The sequence below is a fragment of the Echinococcus granulosus genome, assembly GCF_000524195.1.
Source record: "Echinococcus granulosus chromosome Unknown EG_S00082, whole genome shotgun sequence".
Classification (NCBI taxonomy): domain Eukaryota; kingdom Metazoa; phylum Platyhelminthes; class Cestoda; order Cyclophyllidea; family Taeniidae; genus Echinococcus; species Echinococcus granulosus.
Genome location: NW_020170462.1, coordinates 317,517 through 341,268, shown reverse-complemented (window position 1 = coordinate 341,268; position 23,752 = coordinate 317,517). Strand labels below are relative to the sequence as shown.

Sequence of the window (23,752 nt, the reverse complement as noted above, 5' to 3'; positions counted from 1 at the left end):
GGATACGGGATTGATTCATAGAGGAAAGATGCATGAATGGCTGTTTGAATAATTGATGCTTGTATTGATGGATGGATGGATGGATGGATGGATGTATAGTAAGATAGACGGGCGGAAGGACGGATAAATAAATACAGGTCAAGAAATGTGGTACAGGATGGATATGTGCATTGTTTTAGAGATTGATACGCTTATGTACCGACTGAATTGATGGTTTGATACGAATGCGTGAATATGCGGTGGAATGCATGAACCGTTGTCTCGCAATCCGCGAGCATAGTTGCCAGTATACAGTAGAGTGGACACAGGGTTCATTGCATCGCAAAGGAATCATCGCATTCCTGATTGCATCTACCGCTGTTCAACCAAATGCCCAACCATTCCAAGTACACTATCAAGAAGGACACCATTTTCATTTGTGGCATATTCTCCCTCACTCAGTTTGTTACTTCTTTCAATGCGAATCTACCTCCTTCACTATTCTATCATTCACTTACTATTCAGACTACTGTGCTTGAAGCACTTAAGTGTAATGTCGTTGCCAGAAACGAGGTGTGTTTGAGTACTTGGGTCGCAGTTGGTAGGCATCATACAATTAGTGTAATACTAGGACTTGCCATAATAATACCCCATCACTCTCCTCACTTATTGTCAGCCTATTAAAACTGTCATCCTTCCAGAAAACTGAAACGACTGTAAAGACGCTTAGCTGTCTTAATTTAAGATGAAGGCGATCGCTTTTCCGCATCTAAACAACCAACATTCTGGCAAACATTCAACTTGTCTCAATAGGTTGTTGTAGAAACGTCTTTTATTGCTGTGTAAGAGGTACAGCCAACCCACAGACTTCCCTTTTTAGCAAGATGATAGATGAGCTGGGTGGTCTTTACTGCGCGGTTTTCGCATCTGTAGTTTCCACCTCAGAGATTTGTCGCGTAATTCGTGCCCCCTTGTTATATTCACACTCGGGGCGGTAAAGTCTAGCAGGCACGATCAGCTCATTGGTCGTGTGCATGTCAACCAACCTCCTGGATGGTGCCTGCAAATGTGGCTTAGAACCAGTGTTTGCCTAGTAGGCTAGTGCAAGCGATACAAATGATGGCCGACACACAAATTCTGAGAGAGAGGATTCGCCTTAGTGTCCCACACCTTCATTGACAGAGGACATTTTGGCTATGCGACAACGTTACATAGAAGGTGATAAGCAGAAGGATGAAAAGCGAAAAGCCACGCACTAACTTTCGACTTTGCGGGGAAAAGGTGAGGTCCGGGTAAAAGCCTTTTGTTGCCTTTACAGAAAAAATAGACCTCGTCAGTCTCTGTCAGATGACATGGCTCTTTAGCCACGTCTGTAGCCTCACGGTGCTTCATTGCGTCTGTGCTAGCTCCTTCTCCTTACTGCGACTGACGAGAAGACGTAGAATGCCATACTAGTGGCAACTGCAACCGTAGTTCCACAGAACGGCAGAACTGGCAACGTGCCCTCTTTCAATTTTTTACCCCTCTATACATCCTCTTGTCTAGATCGGCGGTTGTGGCTGTTAGCTGGGTATGTGTCTACTCAGATTCCAACCTGCAGTGCCTTCACTCTTCGGTGAAGAGGCGATAATTCAAGGTAGCATGGAAGCAGCGGTGTGACTGTGGTGAAGAGGACGAGAAAGCTACATCCGTCAGTCCTTTGCTATGTCTGCTGGCAGGACTGGCAACGTGCAGAAGTGGCAGAGTCGGCGCCACTTCCGCATTACATTAACCGTGCTTGCAATGCCCTACAGGCCGCATGAGTTAACGCAAATGTTGAACCGTCTGCTGCATTGCCGAAGATAAGGCCACAATTTTTGCCAATGTCTTGACATTCCTCATGCTTCGGCTGGCATTTGTTCAGTCGGAAGGCAGATGCACGAATTGCCACAGCACACGTCAATGCTTGCTTGTAGTCCGCTTACCACTCCTTCCCACCGCCTCCCAGTAGGACGCTCTTCTCCTCTTTCGACATGAGCAGCTTGACGAAATTTCCTGCATTTAACTATGATGTTTGGCAATTGAGTTTGGTGAATAGGGAAAGGCTATGAAAGTGAGGGACAATGACTACCACAGGCGGCTCACTGGAATATTTTTCATTCCAAGCGGCAGATTAAAAGGAAAGAAACGAAATATTGCGTGCTCCTATATAACCAAGTAGCTTACTTCTCCGTCGACCTAGTTTAATCATCGTCGTGAGGCGCAGAGCTGACAGGGCATTGCACGTGGTTGGCATTGAGTCGACGGGGTGAAGAGTTCATTGTGTGGAAATATCTGCCAAAGAGCGGAGTAGATTCTGATAATAGAATAGTGAAGGAGGTAAATCCGCATTGAAAGAAGAACAAACTGAGTAAGGGAGGATATGCCAGAAATGAAAATCCTGTCCTTCGTGAGAGGGAACGTGGAATGGTTGGGCATTTGGTTGAACAGCGGTAGATGCAATGGAGAATGCGATGAGTTACGGATCCATACCCGCTAAACTCTATACCAGTTTTTCCCATTCAGCTCCTCCCCCCCCCCCCACCCCCCACCCAATAAACATGTCGAAATCATGCCGACCTACTTGATCCACGAGTTGAAGGAATGGAAAGAGGATACCTATGAGCCTCTTCCTATGTACACATATCGAACAAAAAGAGGGAGCTAAGGCTGCCGGCTTGGCGCTAGTGCCAACCTACGCCACGCGGCTGCAATGCCCAAGGCCCAAAGTAGCTCTTCAAGGAAAAGATTTAAAACAGCCGGTGTACTGCAAATTGCCTAATAAAATAGCCATTACATTTCAAGTATTTATTTTAAGGGAAATGTTATTAAAGCATTGACTTGTTTACAGAATTTAGCTAGCACATATAGCAATTAGGTATTTAAATTAGAGCAGCCTTATTAATTTTGATACCCAAAATAATTTGAGGAAAAATTTTTTTGTGCACGTTATTATATTTCTTGGAATTAAACTTTTTACCTTACCATTCATAAGCGTGGACAATAATTTTGCGCTCAAGTCAAACTGCTGTTGTACGCTTGAATGAGATGGCGGAGTTCGGCAGCTGCTTAATAGGATAAAAGGTGTGGAAGCATTTTGCGCCAAATTATTTGTTGAAAAGCGTGCTTTGTTGTCTTATTGTGTCTAGCCGGCATACTTGTTTTGTGTTGCTTTCTTGGATTGCATAAACTTACTGTTTAGTGCGCTGTGATTTTTTTGTGTATCAAATGGACTGTCAGTACACGACGAATAGTGTTTATTATAACAGCGTTTTTCCATAACTGCGTTGATGTGACGTGAAATAAGTGCAGCAATTTTCTGCACTCTTTAGTTTTGCATCTCATTTTACTTCACTTCTCTCGTCACTTTGTATTGTGCTCTACTATTGCTTCACCATGTTTTCGTACTTACACCTTTGGCCTTCCCTTCCCTTAATTTACAACACATCCCGGGAATTTCGCCTAGGCGTTTTGTTGCATTTGTTGTTTTATACATGAAAATTTAAAACGTCTTTTTTTGTATTCTTTCTCCTTGTATCCCCGTATTCAAGGGAGACGAGTCGTTTGGCCTTCCGTGGTTCCTTTCAAGCAATGGCTGTAGTGTGTCAAGAGTCCCCTAGTGGACTCATTTCCTAATAAGATATGTTGTCTGTGGTTTAACGTCCCTACCCAATATTTCGGTTCGTGTGGTCTCCCCTTGTCCGTGTTGTGGAACCAATCACTCCGCCTAAAGGGAGCTGCGTTTCTCCCTAGGTGCCCCCTTTCCTCGGGTAATGTTGGTCAGTGACACCCTTCTCTCCGGCTTCATTGTATCGCAACTGCTTGGCTGCGACTGTGGCGACGCCTACGTCGATCCCATTCAATGTGCCTGTCTCCGTCGCTGCGGTGGCCTCCAACTATCATCCTGACAATCGCATTCTTCTCCGATACACATCAACACCTCTCCGCCGTCCGATCTACAAATGCATCTCGTCCCTTCTGTCATCCTGCCTCCTGCACAAACTGCCTAGGTCAACATCGTGTCTACGACTTCAGTGCAATTCGGAGTCCGCAAAATTTGCAAGGGTCTGGGCGCATGGTCTGTGCGGAGTATTGGATGGCGAACTCTACATCAATCCCAGTGAGGCTGGCAGGATGTGTGGGAACCAGGCCAGTGCAGTCGGTCACGTGTACATGTCGGCATTTCGAGAATTCGCTGGGGAGGCAGTTGAAGTGGTTTTCGAGATGGTGGTAGACAGTGTGGGAAATGGAATCGATGCCCTTCCACCCACCAGTCTTATCAACCACGCCTGTGACCCCAACTTAACTGTCATTCCCGTTCGTGTTGACTCCCTGGTAAGGGTGAGGAGGTGCCCTACGACTACGGTGAGCGGTGTGGCAGTGGAAAGGCGTGTTTGTGTGGCAGCCAGGCATGTCGTGGATTCCTTCCAAACCATGATTAAAACAGGAGATGTGCGCCTGCGTTTTTGTGTATTAATATTTAAAGAAGCGTAGAGGGGTGGGGGATGGAAAAGGTCAGCTGCTACGGATTGCACTTGGAGGTTGATTTGGTCCGCTCCTTGTTCTTTGGAAGAATGTGTGCTCCCAGCGATGCATCCGCGACGTAGATGTTGGCAGTGCGCGAGTACATTGACTGGAGTGGGGCAAAGAAGGGCAAAAGCAGTTGGAGGTAGCATCGATAGGGAAGGGAGGAGTGTGGATGACTTAGCTGGTGGTTTCACTTACGTCGATCGCCGTGATGAGACGGCTCACAGCATCGGGTTTGATGAGGACTACCAGTGAGCCGCCGAATCCGCCACCAGTCATGCGGGCACCGTAGACCCCGTCAGTTGACATGCAAATGTCAATCAAATGGTCCACCTCTTCGCAGGACACCTCATAGTCGCACCTGAAATGGAGAAGAAGCGAGTTTCAATGCTGCATGGTGAGTCGTGGTAATTGGCGAAGTGCGGCCGACTTCATGGAGGTGTGGCTCTGTTGCATCAGCTGACCGAGTTTCATGCAGTCGGCGGTTGTCATGGCGTCAACAGCGTCAAGAACACGTTGATTTTCCGTGAGGATGTGGTGAAGTCGTCTACCGGAGGTTAAGCTTACGGCTTCACAGGCTTCTACGATGGTGAATGAAGGTGGTGAGTGGACTTTGAGGCCAGTGACAGAACTTACCCGCACATAATTCCTCTAGCCGTGGCAGTTCCTTTTGCAGATCACGGAGACTGGACACCTTGAAGTATTTTGCCAGCTCCTCACATTCAGAGCGACGAATGCGATACTGACCGGCGGCAATGCGATGGTGCACCCCGCTGGCGACGATCACCACCTTTGCCTTACCCTCAAAGTCCATCTTCACGGACTCGCAGTGGTTAGATCTGTGGGTAAGTGGAGGCAATCTCATTGTTGGTGGAATGCGCCTCTTCTGTAGGACCTTACAGAAATGGGCCAACCAGCTGTATTAGCACTGCATGCTTGACAGTGAATGAATGTCCACATCCTGTGGTAGGCGCGTGTGCTTAGATTTGCTCCCTTATCGCAGCCATTTAAATTAGCGCCTCCATTCGCTTGTCTGTTCAACTTTCCCATCTAGCTGTCCACCCTTCCTCCGCAGTTTCGATGCACCAAGCACAGATTCCACTTATGCCTTCTTCCTGTGGCTCGGATTTCGTGTGATTCCACGCAAGCAGTCTCGAATCTTCTCGAATTCTTCACCATTCACACGGGGCAAAATTACAACTACTTCGTAGTCAAAAATCTGCCTTACCTCTGATCAGATTGGCGAGGCTGTGCTCACTCATGCGCATTTTGCCGTGCCGACAAGTTGGGGATGTGCTTTCTACCTAGATGTAGCTGAGTAGATGACTTGATTTCACAATGGGCATACGCTCGAGGTTCGAGGCAGTTCAAACCTCTGGACAGAGAGACATTACCTGCAGTCGATAAAGAGGGCGTGCCCACGGACACCTCCAAGACAGGCAAGTTGGTCCATCAGGCCGCACGGTGACCCGGCCCACTCGTGCTCGGCGCGTTGACAAATGAGTGCGCTGTCGGTTAGCTGGAAATAATACGTCAATTGTCATGTTAAAAAATGAATCACGACTGTGCTCATTGCAACCATATTTCCATCCTAACTTACTATCACCTACCTGCCCCTCCGCATAAATCGTTCATGCCACCTGAATGAATGTAGACCCAAACGAATTACTCCACAGTGTTGCGACCACGCCCGCTAAGCAGCACTTTCTCTTCCCCTTTCCAAAGAGGTCAAATAATAAGAAGGTGGGGCAATACGGCAGCCAATGTCTTCAGCTACCCAGTTTTGAGTCTTGTAGACTGCTCGAGGAGGATGAGGAGGTGCAACCTGTTGCTAAGTCAGCTTTTACCCCACCCCGATAGCTCCTTCTGCATCCGTTGTGATTACTTTTGGAAGATCATCCAGCGTATGACGTACTACTCCAAGCAACCAACAAGACGCTCAACCGGTGGTAAACCATGACGACCTCATCATTTAAGGGGATTTTGTAGTTGCGGGAAGACGAACGATTCCGTGTTGCTCCATCGATCCCCAGCCAATCACAACAACTCACATCAGCTGAGTATCAGCAGTCTATGCAAATAACGCTCTAATAAGCCAGACAAGGAGCAAGAATGAGTTAGCTGCTTTTGCCAACTTACTGAAAAGTTATCGAAGTCGGTGAGTTTTTGACAGGTGAGGAGGGTAGCCACTTCCAAGGACGCGGAGCTAGACAGACCCTCACCGATGGGCACACTGGAAACCACAACAGCATTGAACGCCGGCAAGCGAGGCGCTCCGGATTCTGTGAAGGCATAAAAAGCAGTTTTGAAGATGAAGTCTTTCAACCTCAGAGCTACCCTCGATGTGGTCTGCTGAAGTGACTTGTTGCGTCCTCGGGAGTACTTGTCGCATGCGTGCGACTGCTTGTGTACAAAGACAACCGAGTGCTCACCAGTCTACTGATACGGCAGCCTCCATCTATGCTGCTCAGTTGAACCAACTTGATAAATGCTACCCGAACCCGGTTCCATAGTCGCAGAAGTGGAACTTGCCACTTAGAAGCGGCCCAGAAAATTCGGTATTTGTTTTGAGTCACGCAATGCCCCTTTACTCGTGATGATGAGTCCCATGTACCAAGCGCAAACAGTCGCCGATGGGCTGCCAAGGCCAGTAATTAGTTACTCACTTCTTTCACGTAATTAATCGGTTACCCTCTGACGACTTACTCACATTCCATCAAAGAGCCCTCCCAGAAGATCATCCTTGATTTAGGCTTGTGTATGTAAGCGTGTGGCAAACTACCGTCTCGACTGTTACATAGGAATTTTCTGATTTCCTAAGATCCGTGAAACCACGGTTAGGTCCTTGATGGACGTAAAAGGTGGGTGAAAAACAAATCGACTTTTGAAACTGTCAGGAGTAGTCCAGCCAATCAGGAAAAGGTTTTCTCTTCCAAAGTAATCCATGATCTCGTCTAACCCTCGCAAGTAAAGGTAGGAAACGAGGTAAATTCAAAGACTTGTGCACCGGGTTTGGTCGAGAGGCAGCATGCCAATCTTTGATGCAGCAACAGTTCCATGTAGTTCGATGGCACTGTCAAATATTGCCACCTTGACGCTCTTCTGTTGTCAGGGTCCATTTTTTCTATATTGCCACGAACAAAAGAGAAGCTTGAAACGGCCTTGTTATAAAAGGGTCGCCAATTTTACACGCTTTTAGCAGTTTGCCTGCGGAGAAGGCGACTTCATATGTTGGTAAAAAAGATCTAAAATCCTGTTTTAATTAAACAGGGGTGTACTACTAGTAAAAAGCAATTGCTTTTAGTAGTCTACGTTGGTCATATTATCAATGGTCAATATTGAAGCAATTACTTTTAAATTATTTATCAACTTTGTAATTAATTGGATGTCGCTCTACGTTAAATTTCACATTTTGGCATGTAAAAATTACCTTCCTATCCCAACTCCCCTCCCAAAACTCACGTTGGAAGACTGCAATGACGCCACGAATGTAGGCGGACCAGCGTTCCCCCTTGGCCGCCGTCTTCTTTTCCACACCGGTCAGATTGAAGGTCACCGTGCTGAGCTCGCCTTCCTGCTCCGACATCGTGTGTATGCAACAGATGCCCTTGTCACCCTCCCCTCCTTTCGGCCTCGACACCATCACCGTCACCATCGGTAAGGCCTATTTATTGCCAATAAAGAGACTGACGCAATAAAACCAACATTTGACTGTATATTCCGTTTTTTGCATAATAGACCACCAGTCCATTTTTAATTGGTCCATTTCAAGGTTACTAGGGGGTGCTGGGATTCCCTTTGGTTTAGCCCGTAGGTTACTCATTTTTCATTGGCTCCTGTAGTCTTCCTATCGGATTACTTGTTCCTCATTCCACAGTCTACAGTTTGCCAAGGCACCTCCGAAAAAATAGTGCCAAGTAATTCTCACGTGATTAACCATTATTGTTAAAGGTTTCAGGATGGAAAGCTAGGGCAAGTTTTCACATTTTTAAAAAGGCAGATAAGAACTATAAATTGTATCAGCGGAAGCCACCTGCCACCCTTTCAGAGTGACTGACGTCAACGAAAACCCTTGTCAATTGCATCCAGCACACAAAGCAGTGGTGCTTGTTTACAGACGGTACAAGTCCGGCCCAAAAACTACTTCCTGGTTTCTGTTTGCCGAGGTAGTGTAGGCCTTAGCACGTTCGTTGGTAGGATTCAGAGGTGGTTAAGGGCTTCATTTTTGTTCAGCTAACCAATTCAACCGCTACTACTGATAAACTAAGAGCCGGTGTAATTACCGCCAGATAAAAGCAGCGCCTCTTCTTCCCACCACACTATTTGATGGAATCAGTTGTCACAATCAAAGGACGCATGTCACAGTAAACATTTTGGCATGATGAGGCCCAAACACGAGTCTAAGGTGGAATTTTTTTATGAAAACTTGCCCCACAGTTTGGAAGTCAAGCGATCTGATAGTGCCTATTTCGTTTTTTTCATTCTCTATGTGGAAATGTAGGATCTGGTGAGCGCTTTACATGTCTGCCTACAAAGTCGTATCAGGTTTGAAATTCGTCTGATGTGATATGTATGATTGACCTCTCAGTCTCTAACGCAGGTTTTATAAATTCTTTTAAAGGAAATAGAAGTCAGATTATGCTTCCTTATACATGAGGAATTCATATTATCGCTTAGCTATGGGCCTTACCGCCCCACTTAAGTAAGTGGCTCGTGAGGAATCAATCCAGTCCTAACTTGCAACCAGAAAACAACTGCAAGCGCCAGATTATCTACAAAATCCGTAATTTTTGTAAACCTTGCTGCAATCACTTGACTTAATCTGAGGGAGGTTGCCAAGTGCAATTCTTTTACTCGGGTCAGGAGAACCCGACCTCTTGGATTTTGTGATAACCGACTGGCTTGTAATAAAATGGGTTTACGTTACCCTTAGTTAAACAAAGGGGCCACCCAAACGTCCCATGCACTTGTTTTGTTTACAGTAGACGAAATTGGCCTCTTGATGAAGGCGAAACATTTACGCCTGAGATCCATCCAGTTGATAGCATATAACTCGAAGGCGCGCATGGAAAAGTCTTGTCACATACATCCAGGACTAGTCAGTCAGTCAGAAGAAGGCTCTTGGCATTTGAGACACCACATGACCCTATTCTTGCCTTAAGGCAACGCTCTTGGGAAAATCCCAAATCGGAGTGGGAGATGGATACGGCCTTATCTGAGCCTTCATATTTCCCTTATGTTTATCACAGTGATTACCGTCTTTCCTTGGTAAAGTCGGACATGATTTGGGGATTAATAATGAAATTAAAAAAGTAATGGTTGAGACCAGGATGCCTGATTCCAGAGCCAATTCCATGTCTCTTTTGGGAAGCTTCCAGTTATCTACTTATTTTGCTGATTTACAGAAATGGGCCACTAAAGGTTTTTTACTAGTAAAGCAGTCCTTACGAATCCTCACCATGGGTAAAACGTAGCCCTCATTGTAATCCGTATGCTCACCCATCAGATTCACTCGACCAGGAGCAACAACGCGAATCGAGGGAATGCAGCCGAACAGCTCGATAAATTTGTTGTCAGCAGCTTCTAGAAGGTCTGGAAGTGCAGGAACTCGAACTTCTGGCATTCTTCTATAAGAAATGCGGTAAAGAAACTCACTGCCTCACTAGATCAGATTTTTATTGGTTGGGGGTGAAGAATTGTCCTCAATTTAAATGAGTAATTTTTAGAGAATAAAATAAAAAATCTGGGCCATAATTGAATGAGGATTTATTAAAGTGATGAGAGTAAAATCCTTGCCCCATGAAAACAGATAGTGACCTCAACTTGTCTTTAAAGTCAAGGAAAACAAATCTAAGTAGGTATGTACTGATGTTGTAGTTAAAAATTTATCCTTTAATAAGATTTATCTATTTCCAAAACCATCACATTTTGAGCAACTTTTATTCCTACTTTTGCCTTCTATAAGAAATCGCAAATGATCACGTTTTAACACTTTGTAACAAATTGGGTTATCTTTAATGGTACAAATAGTTTTTTTATGTTTGTGTGATCTACGTAATGAAGAATACTGAGAGAATGCACTAGACTTTACCCAAATATTGCGAAAAAAGACTAAACAAAAATAGAAAATTAGATGGATGGGAGGATGGATACGGAACGGATGGATGGAAAGCATACAGCTTGGTCGAATAATAGCAGGCAGCTTATTCCACTCTAACGCTTCATTATAACTAGCTTGTCAGTAAAACTGGATCCACCAACATATTAAATGTATCAAATAACTAACTCAAGTTGAATAAATAAATTAAATAAAATTTGATACCCGTCAAAAAAAGATCATTATATTACTAAAATCCAGCCCTGACTTTCATTCTCCTTGAAACAAAAAATATCTTTGGTATTTTCATAGGTGAATAACAAAGACATGAGTGAACTAGGGTCCACACAGTGCTGTTGATACTAGAAAGAAACCCACCAAACTAGAGAAGCTCTACACGAGAAATGCCAACGCCTATCCGTAATGCCTGAACTGGTGTGATTTCACGGTGCTCTGATTGGCCAGTCAAGTTTACTGACCTATTGGTGTTGGTATCACAATGGTTCCATAATCTGGAACCAAAGTGAACATTTTGTGCTTGATTGGATCACGGGTTGAAAAATCTGGTAGATTAAAAGCTTCTAAATCGCGATTAGTCAGTTCTGCAATTATGCAATATTGAGAAAAAATAAGGGGAAAGAAATTTGTGTGAATAGAACGGATTTGTTCTTGGCGAAGTAGATCATAAGCAGTTGGCTCAAAAAAATTATTTGAAATGATTACCTTCTAGGCTTGAAGTCTTTCAAGGTTTATTAAGGCAGCTCTTAACAGGCCCTTGTTGTTCACGAGGAATTCAAGTGTTTCAATTTTGAAGTAAGGAGGAAATTATGAAGGAAAAGAGTAAGCAAAATACTATGGTACATTAACAAGATAATTAGTTCATTTTCTTTTAAGCCGACATCCAGTTATTGGGGGTGGTAACCGCGTTCTGAATTAAAGGCGATGCTGACGGGTCTCTACACTGCTCGAATAGCTCGCGTGCTTCTAGAATGGGTAACTGGAAATCCTCGTGCTCGAGCAACCTCTTAGCTCTTGGGCCACTACATTAACCGTTTCCTCAAGACAACTATCAAGAAGCAGGTCCACACTATCAGTGACTGGATTATGGCCCCTGTCAGGACGTTTTAAAGACCACCTAGGCAACCCAAACAGTTATTTAAGAAGCTTAATAAAGGCTAGTGGTAGCTCTTTTTAATAATCTACACCTACAGCTGTCGAAAACATGTGTGCCAACAAAAAGCTAAACTTACTGATGGTTCGACACCATCGGAATTTGTGGATAGCCCAGCTACCACTTTATCCATTATTTATAATTGCCTTAAGGATAGATGTTCGCACTTTTTCTTAAGCGGAAGAAGCCATCACGCCAAAAAGAGATATCATTGCAGTCTAAACTAACACCCGAATGTTTATTTACGTACCTACTTGGATTGGAGAGGGTTCAATAGGTGCCTTCACGTCTCTCCCTCTCACCAGCACGCAGACTTGACATAAACAATCTTCCATCTGTGGAGGTTGCTTTTTTCTGTCCAGTTTATCTCGCCACGCCTCGCTTCGCTTTCTCTGACTGAACTCGTCGCGTGGATGTGCGCGTGAGTAGTGTTCGACAAGTCTGCCGATCAATAGATCGATTGATTGGTCGATCGATTGGCAATTAGTGCGATCTCTTTAAGGCGTTCACTTACCAGCCAATCAGAATCGCGGAAGACGTTAACTTAGTGGGGGCTTTTTGGAAGGGATGCAATATCTGAGGAAATTGGGGAGTATCACGGATAAAAGGAGACAGTAGATAGAGCTAAATCCTTGTGGAGGTAGTTGTGCGCAGTACACGGCGGATCCGGAATTACGCAGTCGATGTTTACACACGTCATTAAAAGGTGGATGGCATAGCACTCCACTAAGTTGCTTACATCTACGATGGTGGATGACAGGTCCTGGCTTACGAAGTCAATATGATCCGGTTTGTGACATCAGCAAGGACAAAGACACGTGTTTTAATGTTTTTTTCGTGGTGAAGAAGCTTTAGGTTAAGCTAGAGATTTGGAGTTTGTACAAGAAAATGAATAGTTATTTTTAAACCAGAGGGCTAACATTTTATGTAGGGAACGGCACCTTTTCCTTCTGTCCTGATTATGCAGACAAGCCGCTAGTTCTACAGGAAAGCCGTAGCAACAGAGGCTTCTCTGCAGCCAGTGGCCTCCAATCAGGTAGCAGTGACCTCAATGAAGCATCCATCAAAACTTAAAGGCAAGGGGTGATGAAATGACAGCTCTGCTGAACCATCCCACAAGAGCTTGCCTTTGCCTCAACATCGGCATAGGGGCACCCAGAATGCTACCATCATTCTCTTGTCAGGGTTAAATCGGAATCGGCACGCCAGAATATTGTAAGATATCAAAATTCCTCTGTTGTCATGAAGACACTTGTCATTGGCACTTCTCGCTAGCGTACAAACAAGGCAATATGGCGACATATTCCAGAGTAAACGAAAATATTCTTGACTGGTAGGGTTTTCACACATTCGCACCTTTGTTTACCCATGCACCCACCCTGTAGATACAACAACGTATTTCCCTATCTGTCCCGTCATCAGCCTGACATTCTATTTATCAATGCACCCCCTCACTTCTCCGATTCATCCACCCGCACAGATGCGCTCGGGTTATTCACCCATTCATCCTGCCATCTACCGCTGTAACGCAGCACTGTTCAATCCTAGACTGCTGTCCCTCGGAGCATTCACAAAAAGTCAAGGTCTGCCCCCAAACCCAAAACTAAACAAGACAAGGCTACTGCTAAAAGCCCCGTCCAACCAAACTGCATCAATGGATCTATACAGCACATCAACGATTCCTAATTTCATTTCGACTTACTAGGTACATTTCCAGCTACAAACTGTACAGAAAAGTCGTAAAAACAGGAGCAGCATAACGGACTAGGAATGCGCGCGGCATCTTCTACTTGAACTTTTCAAACATTGGACTGCTGAAGTGATCCCGACAGCGTTCATAGAGCACCTTCAGAGCAGCGTTCTGAATGATCTCCTCTTCCAGGGTCTCCGATTTGAATTGACGTAACTAAACGTAGCACAAAAGACGTTAGAAATGAGAACGGAAGAGAGTACGGCTATGAGAGGAATAAGTAGGCGGCCTGCACCTGCAACTGCTCCTTCCGAATGGCAGCAGGTAAAATTGTGGAAGTGGGGTCCTTTTCGTACCTCTGTTTAAGATCGTTTACACGATTTGTTGAGACGTCAATGCAACGCTTGATGGCTGTGAATCGGCGCTTGTGTAGCTCAGTCAACTAAGAGAACAGAATAAATGCTACTTAATTTGTAGTAAGCAGAATCCCTATACACCTATCCAAGACCTGACACACCTCAATGTGTCATTCTCGGACATCAGTGAAAAGTCAAAATCGCATATCTACTTATATTATAAGGTAATAAATTCACTTGCAAAACTCTCAATTTTGCACTGCTCTCACAAGGCGGTAAAGCATTTAAAGAATAGTATATAGAGGGGCAATATTACCAGATCAGAGCTAACCTTATCAAAAAACAGGGAACACTGCTTTGCGGCATCAACAGATTCAGAGAAGGAAGCGGTAGGCAGAGCTGCGTTCAGTTCATTGTTTATGCGATCGTCCGATTTACGCCAAGCGTGCAGAAGTTTCTGAAGCCAATAAAATTCATATACTGGAGAGGCTGATAGGGCAAAAGAGATTTAGAACACACTTTCTGAAGAGGAGATCAAGCGAATATGGTGCTTGCACATGCATAACATATGCTGTCAATAACTTCTAACTAAGCATATGTGATCATTTAAAGGATGGGAAAACTTCTAACGTTAGCTGCGTAGGCCTGCACTCGGGGTAGTAACATGTAATGCAGATATGAAAAGTTATCTGAAATTACGCTAAAATGAAGGAAGTCGTCACATGGAATATCATCGGCAATTTCATCCATGAATCAACAAAATGAAAGGCCACGCCGAATGAGGCCAGCCAACAGATTTAGAGGAGGCGGGACGTAAACGAAATAGATAAAAATTTTATTAATTAATTGTGCCCAAAATCATTCAAAGAGCTAATTTGAAAAGTCTGGATACTTTATTGCGCATTTTTGTTAAAGTTAGATACATTAATAAACATTTAAACTCGTTTGTGATTAATACAAGCACAAAATCTGAAACATCTTTAGCAGAGAAAATAGCATAAAGCTGTGCAAATTCCTGTAAAATTATTACAGTTTTTTGGCAGCTAATGTGTGATTGGCAAACAGCAAAGCTTGCAGCTGTTCGCAAAGCTTGGAGGCTAGGCTACCTTGAAAAGTTTCAGTGCAGCGCTCAAGTAAACCCTCTACAAAACCAATAAGCAAAGCACAAAACTAGCGCGTTGCCTCATTGTTTTACTTTCTTATACATTGGCGATACCAGCAGGCGGCCTAATCTTCGAAATGCATATAAAATAATCGTTTTCAAAGATGAGGCATTTGCTAAGGCGTAAAGCAAAAAGATTTTAATTTGAAAAAGTATTTGAGCATTTAATCTTGCACTTATTGTTTTGAATTTTACGGAAATCGATCTTATTATTCACTCGATTTTGGGTTTTCTTTTGCCTTCTAGTGCTGTCTTCTTATACATTTACGCAACAAACTTGCAAAGATTTCAGTGAGCAATCCGTAGCGACTGAAGTCAAATCTGGTGGCAATTTCACACTTTTTATATTTGTTTAATCTAACTGATAGGATCCGGGAATTTGACTGCGTTTCGACAACTGCGCGGCAACCATAGCCTTGTTTGGGGTGGTGTCTAGCTCATTGTGGTTTATGAATACTTTCCTCTAACGTCATTGATGCGTTCTCGTCGTGACCTTTCGCGTTCTTCCAGCAAAGGCTGTTTGAAAAGAGTGGTTATCGAGGGTTTGAAACCGCCTTTCGACAAGGATAACACTATCCGCACTTGGCTTGCAAGATATGGGACCGTTGAAGGCAAGCACGTCTCTGGATATTTAATCCCTGCAGATCACTTTTGATTTGCATTCTCGCATCATTCGTTACGACTTTGGGGCAAAATTGTTTACTAGTTTGCAAACAGCTCTGCACTTCTTCACGCACCAACTTCATTTGTCGTTTGCAGAGATCGAAAGATTTTACAACAGCCTTGTCGTCAAGTTCTCTTCGGAACTACAGGCAGCAGAAGCGGTTCGGTGTGAGAACGGGATTCGCAGCTCAGGCTCTAACATCAAGGTGCACCTCGCTGACTCGGAAACAATACGGCAGCTCATTCAAAGGCATTCCAGACGGAAGAGGTCTTTATCGCAGCAACAGAGACGCAGTACTAGTTCTAGATCAGAGTCGTCCACGAGACCTGCTCGCAAGCCGTGAGTGTCAAAATGGTCTCATTATTTTTCGTTTCGCCGCCGTCCTTGGTGCTCACAATGCCTTCGTTTTAGACGCACTGCAAATAACAAAAATAACCATCCGCTAACGTGGCTTTCGAATGCTGCTAATCAAGCAGGGTGGACACTAGAATTCAACTACTTTCGTGATCCACTTCGCTCATCTAAAATTGTATTTATTTTGCCCTTCTCAAATCCTCATCTATGCTACTGACTCGACTTGTCCTTCATTGAATATGTCCATTTAGCTGTTGATCTCTTCTGCCTTCTCTGTGCATCACTGGCCTAATTCTTTTTTCCTTTTCCTCCCTATTTAAGTCTACTAACTTTTACTTGTTCCATCATCAAAACATATCATTGAGGATCGGATTCCGTTGTCGAATCACTAAAACTTCTCTATTTGCGAAAGTATGGTAGGAAATTATTTCCTACTAGTGTCCATCTTTAATACGAAACTTTTGAGTTATTGTCCGACCCCCCTTTTGACTTTGATGCTATAGGTTTCATTGAGGTCTTTCCACTCGTCTTTGTTAAAATCTTAGCTTGCTTTTTAGCATTTAATATGAAAATGGCATTTGCCTGGCTTTTGTGTGACTGGTGGATCTAGAAGCGCCCCTAGCATCATTCATTTTAGTCCTTCCAGAGCTCTGAACATAATGCAATTCCTGTCATTTGAACGGAAAAGTTCATTCCAATATAATTCCCCAAACTTCATAAAGGCCTTGAAATACCTGTTGATTTTGCTCAACAATGAAGCGGGAAAAACCCCAACTTTATATCTTACCAGCTATTTGAGGAATCGGTCTAAAATACCACCAAGTATTTTTTCATCTGTTGATTTTTGTACCACGTCTGTACCTCTTGTTAGCTGCATCTTCCAATCCCAGTGAAATACTTGCGCCTAAGCTAAGCCCTCATTTTATTAAATTCGGAGCACTTTCCTTTTTCCCTTCACTTCAGTTGTTCGGAAGTGATTAGCTTTCGTCTTTCCCTCCGAAATTCGGAATCCGGTACTCTTTATCTACTGGTCTATGCTCCTTCTTGCGCGCACTCGACGGTTTAGATTTGCCTTCGAATATGTTAGTTTCCAGTCCATTCAGGTCACCAGCAATAATGAACTTCGTTAACGAGTTTTCGCTTCTTCCGCATGTAAGTAGCAAAGCTGGATTTTATTTGTTAAATTCAACTGGCTGTTTTCTGACTTCTCTTTCGCATCTGGAGTTGGATCGCACAAGCAGCATTTTATGTAACAATAAACACGTTAATTTTGTATTTCATCACCCAGCCAAAGGTTTGATTAATGGCTTTCCAAAAAGGGCTGCCCTGTGGTACCATGAGTTGTCTACTGTTCACCCTGATGGCATCATTACTTACAGCTGCCTCCCCTACCTACAGCTCAGGAAAGAAGTTTTGATGTACGCATTTTATTTCAACTTGAAGGTACCTACTTCCTCCTCCCTTTCCGTCCAGTCGTTTGAAAACGTTGGGCTCTCGTGGCCTAGATGTCAAGAGCCAGGCGCCCAAACGCGAATCATCAGCTCAGGAGTCGAGGGAGGCAACGACTTCGGCACAACCGCAACATCAGCGTCATTCTCGTCAACGCTTCTCCACTTCTCAAAGTTCCAACGAATATGACGTGGCTGTATTGGCCATTACGCACGACCTGGTGCAGTACGCGGAAACGGTGCAGGCTCTGCTCCATCGCCGCGCCATCGAGGAGGGAAGCTTGCTTTTAGACCACGATCGGCAAAAGCAACAGCAGCAGGAGGTGTCGGAACTGCATTTCCGCTCACCCAGGGTGAAAATCATGGTATTGATGAGTGTGGACCATATCGCGCCCTGTATGCAGGACCTTGGGGAGGAGGGTGTGCTCTTCGCCATCCTCCTCAACGTCGCCAACATGACGCACAACTCGTGCACTCTTCGTATCCTACACTCCTCTACGCAACAGGGTGTGTTTTGTATCGGTCCGTTAGAGCCTAAAATCTAGGCTACATCAAGGTCCTTGACAGTTCTAGATCTGGTTGTCTGGGCCCTATAATACGGTCACCTATTTGAGTTCTTAAAACTTAATAGCTTTTCGAGGGTTCGTAGTTAACCTGGTTGGGACTTTTAGTGGGTGTTTATAAGTTGTGCAAAGCCAACCTTCTAGCTGATTATTTTCTCTTCTGCAATCTTCTTGGTATCAAATGCTTCCACTTCGAATCTGGCCCTAGTGTCCATTCGAATCTTTTAACCCATTCCACTTTTTGGGGTCAACATTGATTACACTAACTTTTTGTCGAGGTGGTGTCAGTCTAATTGAATGCATGAAAGGTACGAGTCTCTCCACTTTGAACGTCTCAACATTGATCCATTGATTTAACGGTTCCGTTTTGGGCTAAAGAAGTGAGAGCTTTACTGCCATCTACAACGAATGCTTTCTGAATGCGCGTCTACCTCAAAGGTTGCTACCACCCTAACTATAGGTTGTCGGATGTGAGCTTATAAAATTATAGCTTCAAATATACCAAACACTGCCAATTTGGGCGATATCTGTTTTCTCGGCTCGCCTTCTAGTGCCGAATGGTTTGTTTCGTGTGGTAAAGCCTCGCTAATGTGTCATTTCGACTTGGATTGTTGACCTACCCAGACGTAGCCCTTGAGATGAGTCCACTCTCTTTGTTACTCAGCTGACATTTATCCACCCCCTTTATTCTCAGGTCAGGTACCTCACGGACTGACTCATTTTCAAGACCATAGGCAAGGACGAAATTGGCTACTGAAAATGTAATATGGTCTACCAGTAAAGTAACATAGCACCCAATTCATACTCACAACCTTCCCGCCTTTCGGTCCATCAATAGTTTAATGCGCTATATCGTTTTACTAAATAGCTCTCCATTCTTCTGAAGGTTGTCCCCAGCACCTCTCTATGATTATTTCTCTATTTCAATTGTCACAGGTCTTTTGAAACGGGAAAGGTGGTAATGCGATGAATTCAAATCATGAGGATGACGGTATTTTATACGAGGATTTGGCTTATGTAGATTTAGGTGTGATACTCGGATATCTCGTCTTTTGGTAGGTGAACAACAATGGAAGAAAACCATTGGAGTTGTACCATATCTTCAATAGCCCGTGCGCCTATCACATTTCGTAGTAAAATTTGCTTTAGATCAACATGAGAAATAGAGTGACTATGATATAAATAATTGCTCACGCACAATGCGTGGTTTGGCCTTGGAGAAAACGGTTTCTGCTCATTGAAACTTGATCCTGCTTCGCTTATAGGCGTTATACAGAGCACGAGATCAGAGCTTAACAAAACTTGATGTCCTTTTGACAGCCCCTTCTTGCATCTCCGCAGCAGTTGTTCTCTCGGTGACATTTAAGTGTGGCATTCCGCCAGTAAAGTCTAGATCTTTCCCCGTCCGGCTCGAGTCAGCTTACCATTGCCACCAGTGTAAAGCTAGACTCATTAATTCAAACCAGTGTGAAGAGGGGTTAACTATTAGCCTGGCCAAAAGCTGTGACAAGTACATTAGTACAACGCTGTGGTGATTGAAGCCTAAGGACCTTTGAGACTCCGTGTAGGTAAATATAAAATCCCGGTGGTGGTTATTTTAATACTTTTCACGCGGTGGCAGCATGCTCCGTCGCGAGTGATAAAGATCAACCCCACCTCCCCCCCCCCAGTAATAGCTGTCAATGCCGCCTGTCCGAGGTAACGCTTCGTTAATCGCTCAGTTCCTATGCAGTTCCCTCTGTTTCATAATCGGAGGATTTAATTGCTCCACAGAACATCGCAACATGCCGCTACCCGATGCAATAGACCTGCTTTTGCGAGACTTCGCTGATTACCTGGAAGCCGAAGCAGCTTCTTCGGCTGGCAGCGTTGCCGTTTTGAAAGCATCCTCCCCGCTTCCTCTGCCGGCACCACTATCACCGACTTTTCAACAGCATTTACAACAATCGCATCAGCAGCAAAGTCACCAGCAAACGCATCACCGTCGTCGCTGTTGCCGTCATCGGCATCGACACACCTCCCTCTCGTCCCTCTCCACTTGCACCTCTATCTCCTCCTCATCACTGTCCTTCAGAAGTGCCTCCTCCTCGGCCACCTCTTCGTCAAACCACCTGCAGAAATCGAGGCGAAAGTCCCATCAGTCGCAACAGCAGAAGCAACTCCGTCTACACCATCGCCATCACCATCAACAACAACAGCATTCGACGAGGGAGGAGGCAGATACATCTGTAACGGCGTTGGGGGCAGAAACGATTCCAGCACCGGACGATCCCAACTTCTTGGCGCCATCGCGTCATGTCGCAGTGCTTCTTCGCATGCTAGCCGATTCGCGCATTCTCTCGGTAGGCGAGTTGGACGAAATTTCCGCCTTCATTGCTCAACGCCGTGCACGATTGACCAGCGAACTCACTGCAGGTAATGTTTGTGACAGTAACAGTACTTTTTTGTAGCCTTTAAAACCCATAGAAGGTCTAGTTTTTAAGCTTTTCCGATTGATGTCAGGGTCAGATGTTGCACAGTGGTCTGACCAGCGATTGGGTTGGATGAAGCGTTCATGATCTATAGGTGGCTGGATCATGGAAGGTTTGAGGCACTCAAGTGGTTAAATATACTATCACGATTTGTTCTCCCATGTGGCCTTTTCGTCTTGGAACCTTCCTTTTTGCCTCTTCACTACTTAACTCGGTCTGCACTTTCAAAGCTTCTACCTATACGAGAGAGCATTCGATTCAAGGAAGAGAAAGGAACTATTTCATAGATTTCGATGGAACCATCCATTCTCGTCCTCTTTTCTGACTGAATTTTAACAGTTCATTTTCTCTGTATTTCCCAAATCTGGTTGATACGTCATGACTTTTGCATTTGTAACGTACCACTTCTCGATTGTATGGAAATTTGCCTAAAAACCGAGGGCTGTTTTTTAACAAAGCACGCCGCGCCACCCTCCTTCCAGTTTGCCGAATCAATATTTCCCAACCGTTTCGCGGGGTCGTTCTGGACTTCGTGCTTAGACTTTCTTCATTCTATGCAATTATTCGTCTATGGACATTGCTCACGGTGGAAAGCTCGATGCAAGTCGAGATGACTGTTGTAGGTTCCTTCTCGCACTGGTTGTGTGTACTATCTGTCCAACACAATCGAGTTTTCGTTGCTCTGCCACCAATGTACCGTCTGACCAATCCCATGGGCAGGGCTGTTATAAGTCTGCAGAGGAATTGAATGACTCTTAAGCTAGAAGAACTCCATTTCACCGCTTTGGAAGCCTAATCGTGGCGCGTTGAACTTGACGACACCATGGAGGCGTGTGTAGTAGCACTGACTCTCCACTATTCCACGCAGGCGTAAACTCCAATGCGGCTTTGAAGGCCCGTATCATGGAGACACTCTACCCGAGCTTCAGAGGCGGAGGAGGAGGGGGCCATGTCACTTCGACACCCTGCACAGCACTACAGGCTCGATGCTCTCTACCTGCCAATCTGGTCAGAAGTTCAACTGATGTGGTCAGGTGCGCAACTACTGCTGCTGCAGCTGCTGTTGCTGCTTCCGGTGCAGCTACTGTTCCTACTCAAGCGCCATCTGTGGGAACGGCTTGCCCAAAGTATTCTAGTCTTGTTTCATTCCTCAATCCTCCTAACCTTCCCCTTCCAATTCCTTGAACTTGGCGTTTATTCTTTTTTGCCTCGTTTGCTCTTTTCATTGCTGCGTTGACTGACGACTGTTATTTGAGCTGCCACTTCTCAACAGCAAGATTGTCAATAACAACCCTTGGCTGGAACACGATTTTCATCCCTGTTGTTCTGGGCTAGGCTGATGGACGGGGCGGAATGTGGTCTTTGCAACCTCCCCAAAGTCGATAATCGAACTGTCTTTCCTCCTCCTCCTCCTCCTTCTTTCAGCCGAATCATTGGTGCACCGCTTGCCTTCCTCACCCCACTTATACATCGACACATCAGAGGCGTTACAGATGAATGAGACGGCCTTCTCAAGTGCCAGCGAGGTGATCGTCACACCAAACGTTGGACCAAAGGAGCCGGAGTTTTTACACAGAGAAGCACTCCCCGTTAGCCGTTACCAGGCCATATTCAGCGACCCGTCTAATCGACGTCGTCTGCGAGCTCACCGCGGCTTGAGAGGAAGGTTTAAAAAGAACGGATCCGAATAGCGTCAACACAATGACACCTTACCAATAATTTGTGTGAGATTGTCAATTATATCAACTTTTTTGAAATAACCATGACAATATGGGTCGAATTGCTACCGTTTATGTTGTTGTGATGGCACGAGTAGTCACACAGCTTTTGTAGTGTTGTAGTTACGCGGCATTCTCGAAGAAATGTTAATGAGTCCAAAGGTCGTTTGTCTTTTGACACACTGATCTCTGTTGCATTTTTCACCCACCTTGGTGTTGAATTGAATAGCGACCTGTTAGAAGGACTGGGACTTCCACAGGACGGCCGATAGAAAGCAGTTAACGGTCGCGCTGGAGGACGAGCTCCTTGAACATAAGTTCACGGTGGGTTGTGCATCAATCGATCTGGGTTGCTTCCAAGACTTCCGCGACTTAGGCTGGATACTGACATTGCAGTCGAAATCATCTTTGATACGACTGACCATCTGACAAGTTTAAACCAAGTGTTTTATCACATTTTTAACGCTTGGAGTTCAAGAGTTACACGAGTTCTTTTTCAAGCAACTTCATAATCACACGCCGCTCCCTTCATTCAGCTGCCATCGTTGTTGAAGTGGACTGGCTCAACTAGTGGCACGTCGTAGAGTCCACTTTAGCGTGCTTGTTATCTATCGAATTAAATGCTCCTTCTTGACATGGAAGGAGCTTCTCAAGACATGTTGGATTCATTCTGAAATAGTTCAAAGTAGGAGGAGTTGCCGAATTGGTAGAACATTCAGTTTTTATTTTCCAGATGTTTTGTCTGTCAAATTGCCTCTAACTGAATACATCGAAACCACTGGCGAGTCAGAATGGACGAGTGTTTTGAGGAGTTTCGTTGGAATCCATCCACATCCATCTTTTTAACCTTCCCTGTCGGGGACGTAGGTCTCTGGTTAGGCTACGCAATCTTCTGGTTTGTCATCTTCATCCTTTGTGTCAATAATAAGGCCATCTGCGGATTCAGGTGTCTTGTCGTCCTCGGGCAGAGTTGGCGAGCTCACCTCATATACTTCACAGAAGGAAGGTTTCCTCTGTGAATGCCAGAGCTTGCGAAGAGTGGGGACAGAAGAGAGGAAAGGACTGCCAGAACTGCGTCGATCGGCTATCGACATATCGCCCATCGGTGGACCGTGGAAGTTTGTGTGCCTCTGGGAATACCTTGTAGCAATGAGCCGCTGTAACTCCATCTGTTGTGGTCCCTACTGTTCCACCCTTCCTTTCTGAATGCGGCTCCACCTCGTCCACTTTAACCCGATTCCACAGTTGCAAGGGCTTCTTGTAACGTCTGTTGTAGAGCCTTCCAGGAAAGTGCTGTAGCGGAGCACACCCTATAGAGGTGGTTTAAAGAAACAGCTTGTATCTTGCTTGGAGAACTCTATAATCCCGATGATGAAGTATCACTATGTACCATCGTTGTAGATTTTAGTCCTGCTTGAAGTGCTGGATGAAGCAATTCATCAACATCCACATAGCCCGGAGAAGTCGTGTAGGTTAAGCTAAACGGTTCCACCCATGCACGCGTCAAAGGTTGGCCTTTCCCTCGCTTCTTCAA

The 23,752-nt window shown here is 44.9% G+C and overlaps 4 protein-coding genes across 4 annotated transcripts; 2 read left to right on the top strand and 2 right to left on the bottom strand. All coding sequences in view use genetic code 11, as the record gives it.

Annotated features, from left to right (window-relative positions):
- Positions 1-1,551: 1,551 nt before the first annotated feature.
- Positions 1,552-4,491, top strand: EGR_07632 (hypothetical protein; the record flags this gene model as incomplete). Its single annotated transcript, XM_024496881.1, has 2 exons — positions 1,552-1,615; positions 3,782-4,491. 2 exons carry the CDS (start codon positions 1,552-1,554, stop codon positions 4,489-4,491), a joined length of 774 nt encoding a protein of 257 aa, XP_024348737.1.
- A 28-nt stretch (positions 4,492-4,519) lies between these two features.
- EGR_07631 (Galactokinase) lies at positions 4,520-10,147 on the bottom strand (the record flags this gene model as incomplete). Its single annotated transcript, XM_024496880.1, has 8 exons — positions 4,520-4,630; positions 4,723-4,885; positions 4,955-5,105; positions 5,161-5,363; positions 5,919-6,043; positions 6,664-6,927; positions 7,955-8,188; positions 9,983-10,147. 8 exons carry the CDS (start codon positions 10,145-10,147, stop codon positions 4,520-4,522), a joined length of 1,416 nt encoding a protein of 471 aa, XP_024348736.1.
- Positions 10,148-13,578: 3,431 nt separating this feature from the next.
- EGR_07630 (Coiled-coil domain-containing protein 58) lies at positions 13,579-14,504 on the bottom strand (the record flags this gene model as incomplete). Its single annotated transcript, XM_024496879.1, has 4 exons — positions 13,579-13,698; positions 13,778-13,924; positions 14,170-14,295; positions 14,469-14,504. The coding sequence occupies 4 exons, from the start codon at positions 14,502-14,504 to the stop codon at positions 13,579-13,581; spliced, it is 429 nt and encodes a 142-aa protein (XP_024348735.1).
- A 971-nt stretch (positions 14,505-15,475) lies between these two features.
- On the top strand, positions 15,476-23,424 carry EGR_07629 (hypothetical protein; the record flags this gene model as incomplete). Its single annotated transcript, XM_024496878.1, has 6 exons — positions 15,476-15,619; positions 15,762-16,003; positions 17,492-17,973; positions 19,803-20,444; positions 21,926-22,166; positions 23,148-23,424. The coding sequence occupies 6 exons, from the start codon at positions 15,476-15,478 to the stop codon at positions 23,422-23,424; spliced, it is 2,028 nt and encodes a 675-aa protein (XP_024348734.1).
- Positions 23,425-23,752: the final 328 nt, after the last annotated feature.